We start from the raw sequence: 5,050 nt of genomic DNA, 5'->3' as shown, positions 1-5,050 counted from the left end.
AGCAATTCTGGAAATATTCTTTAAATTGTTTAAAGTCTTTCTGAGATATGTAGATTATAAAGATTTATTGTCTCTTCTATGGAATGTAGCTATTAATCTCTATGCCCTTTTAGGCTCATTGGTAATCATTAGTAATGGTATTAAAATCCACATTTTATAAAATATATAAACAGTCGTTTCTTTGTCAGACAGATGAGTCATACACCTCTGTCACTGTTTGATGTCACAGGTGCTGAGGGGTTGAGTGAGGGCAGCCTGTTGGCATGAATTATGTTGGCATGAATCATGAATGGTAGAAAAGGATCAGAAGCTGTAGGTACAGTTAAGTCTTTCAAGACTATTTGCTCTTAGAAATGTTCTGAGAAATGGAAGGGGGAGCTTCTTTAAGATGGGAGATACTGGAGCATGTGTTTAACCTGTAGTAAATGATCTTGTAAGGAGGGAGATGATACAGAGGGAAGCAGGAAATTCCAAGACCAATATCTTGAGAAGTGAGAGAGCCTGGCTGAAGAGTACTAACGGAGGATCTGGCCTCTGATGGCCTCTTTTTTATTTGACAATGGAATATTAGTCATAAAAAAAGCAATTCTACCATTTATATAGCAATGTTGATGGACCTGGAGAATATGATGAACTCTTTTGAAAGAAAAAACACTAAGTGCAGATGGGCTGGTAAATGTGGTATTGGAAGATGAGGGAGTCCTATATGACACCTTCTCTTTTCTCAATGATGCAAAGTCATAAGCTAAGAGTCAAGGGCATTTTTTAAAAGAATAACAGATTTATTAGGGTAGGGCAATAGCATACTATGTCCCTGGAATTTAAGACTGAATATTGCAAAAAGACATTATTTCCAAATCAGTGTATGAGTTACATACAATTGCGATTAATATACTAATAGGATTTTTTAGACATTTAGCAGATGACTCAAAAGTTTATCAGGAGGAATAACCAGATGATAAAACTTTAAGAAATATGAGGAAATATGGGAAAGGATACCCCTTACAAAACACAGACACTAGAGAACATACCTAGAAATACCCCTACTGCTCTACTTCTAAGAAGACAGTTTATAGTCAAGGGATTGTAAACAGTAATGAGAAAATTCATGGTAGGAGAGAGTTATTAAGGAAGCTAACAGTAAAATCAGCTATTTAGAAACATATTAACTTAAAGTTTCACCATCCATCATGTACCACAAAAATTAATTGCAGAGAAATTAAAGCTAAAGTCACTTGTGAGATTATTAAACAGATCTAAGAGAAATATGCAAATTTCTCTGAACAAAAAATGGGAATTGTAATGGCACAATCGCCTTAAAAATACAAAGGAAAATATGAATACATGAAACTATATAAATATTGTAGCACTTCTCTATCCAACATATTCCACTACATATCTAGGTAATAAACTGAAAATAAATGTTGGAACATGAATAACTGTCAAATTGTTGGGGACCTTTGTCTATAAAGAGCTAAAATAAAGCGTTAAAATGAAACCAAGTAAGTAATATAAATGAAAATATCTGTTACATTTTCATTGATATGTTTAATAAATTAGCAAAGAGAGTTCATATGATGAGACAGCCCTAGAAAGAGTACAGTGAGGCAGGCACTCCCACATAATGCTAGCCAGTATGCAAACAGTTTCTAACTTTCTCATAAGCAGTCAGCTCTGGCTCTTTGTAACAAGAATTAAAATTTATTTTGCCTATATCCAGTAATTTCACTTCTAGAAATATGATCTACCATTAAATCATACATTCATGCAAGAAAATTTGGGGGAACAAAATTAAGTGTAAGCAAGTCCCTAAATACATTATATAGGATTCAAATGATGATACTACATAGTCATTTATATAGATCATTTATCAAGACTATTTACTAGTTACTCATATAACAGCTAGCATATATTAAGTACTATTTGCCAGGCTCTGGTCTAAGTGTGTAATTATCTATTCAAGTCCCTACAAAACATCATGAAGTTATCATAAATCCTACTATTATTATCACTTTTCAGATGAGCAAACTGAGACACAAATGGTTCAGTTTAATGTTCACAAATGATAAAGTGACAGCAGAGACGACACTCGGCACTCTGATGCCCTCCCTCCCTCCTCCTCTTCTCTCCACCCCTACACTGTAGCGTCCCCTTTTCACAAGGAAGAAATTTCACCAAATTTTAAACAACAATAAAGCAAGACCTTAACCAACATATACAGAATTATTCGGTAAAAAAAAAAGTGAATGCCAAACTTGAGAGTCCCTTGGACTGCAAGGGGATCCAACCAGTTCATCTTAAAGGATATCAGTCCTGAATATTCACTGGAAGGACTGATGCTGAAGTTGAAGCTCCAATACCTTGGCCACCTGATGAACTGACTCATGCTGGGAAAGATTGACGGCAGAAGAAGGGGTTGACGGAGGATGAGATGGTTGGATGGCATCACCGACTTAATGGACATGAGTTTGAGTAAACTCCAGGAGTTGGTGATGGACAGGGAGGCCTGGTGTTCTGTGGTCCACAGGGTTGCAAAGAGTCGGACACGACTGAGCGAGTGAACTGAACTGAAACTTTATAGGTGATTTTTGCTTCTTTCTAAATTTTATGTTTTATAATGAATTTGGATTATAGTTTCATCAATTAGGTTTTGCCTTTGCATTGTGGTTGATCTAAATAGATTATGTAATTTAAGATAGTTCTGTAAAAAAAAATATTTCTGAATCTTTACATTGCGCTATCCACAAAAATAATCCCAGTGATGTGAGCAGGAGTACTTTGTCACCTCTTAACTGAATAGACTGAAGTTACCAGGTTTGTCCAAAATATGCCCATACTGATAAATCAAATGACAGAAATAAGGCATATTTAAGGTAGCTAGAAAACTTTATATATATATATATATATATATAGAATTTATATATATATCCCTCCTTTCATGTGGACACAGAGATATACATATTCTCACTTCACAATTGTTTTATGTTTTGAAAATTTTCTGTATCTATATAAACTATTAAAAAATTCAAGCAATATATACAATAGATGTATCTATGGCTGTATCTCTAACCCTAATTTCAAATTGAGGAATTCCACATTAGTTTTATTGGTTTCTATCTTTTAATTTTAAATCAAGTCACTATTAAATTTTCCCATTTGGATTTTTCCATTATCTCAACAAAAACTGTCCCTTGAAACTGAAGTAGATGCATAGACACAAACTGATTCTTCTTTCCAAATAATTATTTGAACAACAGCTACATAACAGATAAGAAGCCCAGTATATCTTCTGAGGATTCTTATTCCTGCAACAGCCTAAGAATCTTGTTCAAACAAGTCAAGTCTTCCTCTGATTTTAAGAGGCTATTGGAGTTTGCTCAGACCAAATCTACTGCTATTGATCACTGATACATAATATTGATTGAAACTTAGTCCCTTACCATGTCTATTTTGTAATTGTGTCAGGAGTGTGTCCATAGCATGTATTTTTGTAGGAACCTTCTCAAGGCCCCCATAACCTCTTTATTCCTCAGGCTATAGATGAGGGGGTTCAGGGCTGGGGTGACAATCATGTAGAAGACAGAAATAACATTGTCCTGCTTGGGGCTGTGGAGGGAACTGGGCAGAACATACATGCATGTGGCAGCTCCATAGAACATCCCGACCACAGTCAGGTGGGAAGAACAGGTGACCAGGGCTTTCTGCCTCCCTTCATTTGAGGGCATGTGGAGCACAGTAAGTAGGATTACTGAATAGGAGACAAGGATAGCAACAAAAGGGGTAATCAGAAAGGTCACACCCATCATATACACCATGAGTTCATATCTGGAAGTATCTGCACAGGCCAACTTCAACAGAGGTGGGATCTCACAGAGGAGGTGGCTGATTTCTCGGGACGTGCAGAAGGAGAAGTGCATGATATACAGGGTATGACATAATGCATTCAGGAGTGCCAGGACCCAGGGTGTGGCCACCATGAGCCAGCAGACCCTCGGCCTCATGAGGACCATGTAGTTCAAAGGAAGACAGATGGCCACATACCTGTCATAGGCCATGAAGGCCAGTAGGAGGTCCTCTGCACCACCGAGGGTCAGTACTAGAAACACCTGAAGGGCACAGCCCCCAAAGGAGATGGTGTTTTCACTGAGCAGAAAATCCACGATGGCCTTGGGAGTGACAACAGATGTTAAGAGGAGGTCCATGAGAGAGAGCTGCCCGAGCAGGAGGTACATGGGCACGTGGAGCCGGGCATCCATTGTGATGGCCAGGAGCAGCAGGCCATTGCTGGTGAGGGCCAGTGTGTATAGGACCGTCATTGTAGCACAGAGCAGCTCAGGAGACCCACTGTCATTCAGAATCCCCATCAATATGAAGCCACTTCCCAGGGTGGAGTTCCAGTGCTCCATTCTGTGTTGTTTCTTTAGTTGCCTGGAAACAAATGGATCCTTGGTGAATTTTTGTTGTGATGGTCTCATAGTTTTATACCATCAGAGTTCCCATAGGATGGCCAACATGAATCCAGTGAGATGATGCCTTTCCCACTGGTAACTGATGTTTTCTCTTAATCTCTCAGTTTCTGACTCTTTTAATTGTATCTTGATAAACAAAGAACCCATTTAGTTGGAGAATAAACATTAGTATAAGAACCTATCTAATTGGAAAATAAACATCACTATAAGAGCTAAACATTAAGAGATTACTACATGAGGATTATTCAGGACATCAAGCCTGAACATGTAACATTTGACTAGAAAGTCAAATCATCTATTTCACAACAATAAAGAAATATTCTACTACACAGGCTCCTGATTTTTTCTGATACCTATGCTTTAAGTAGAATGTGTAATCGATCATTTACACACCCAGTCAGTGTTCTGCATAAGTCTTTTTTGATTGATTTTCTGAAACAGGCACAGAAATGTGATTTCAATAATGCACCTCAATATACTTCTCTACATAACTTGTGTTATTAATCCTACCTTCTCACTTTTGCTTAAACTCAGATCCCCATTCTCCCTCTGACAGGGCTAAGGTATCCACACTGGATTGA

The 5,050-nt window shown here is 37.7% G+C and overlaps 1 protein-coding gene across 1 annotated transcript; it reads right to left on the bottom strand.

The window, feature by feature from the left end:
* Positions 1–3,461: 3,461 nt before the first annotated feature.
* LOC136174873 (olfactory receptor 2AG1-like) lies at positions 3,462–4,406 on the bottom strand. Its single transcript, XM_065945133.1, has one exon. It carries the CDS (start codon positions 4,404–4,406, stop codon positions 3,462–3,464), a length of 945 nt encoding a protein of 314 aa, XP_065801205.1.
* Positions 4,407–5,050: the final 644 nt, after the last annotated feature.

This window comes from Muntiacus reevesi, chromosome 9, assembly GCF_963930625.1.
Source record: "Muntiacus reevesi chromosome 9, mMunRee1.1, whole genome shotgun sequence".
NCBI lineage: Eukaryota > Metazoa > Chordata > Mammalia > Artiodactyla > Cervidae > Muntiacus > Muntiacus reevesi.
Note: the sequence above shows the minus strand (reverse complement) of the source record. Positions and strands in the feature narration are given on the sequence as shown.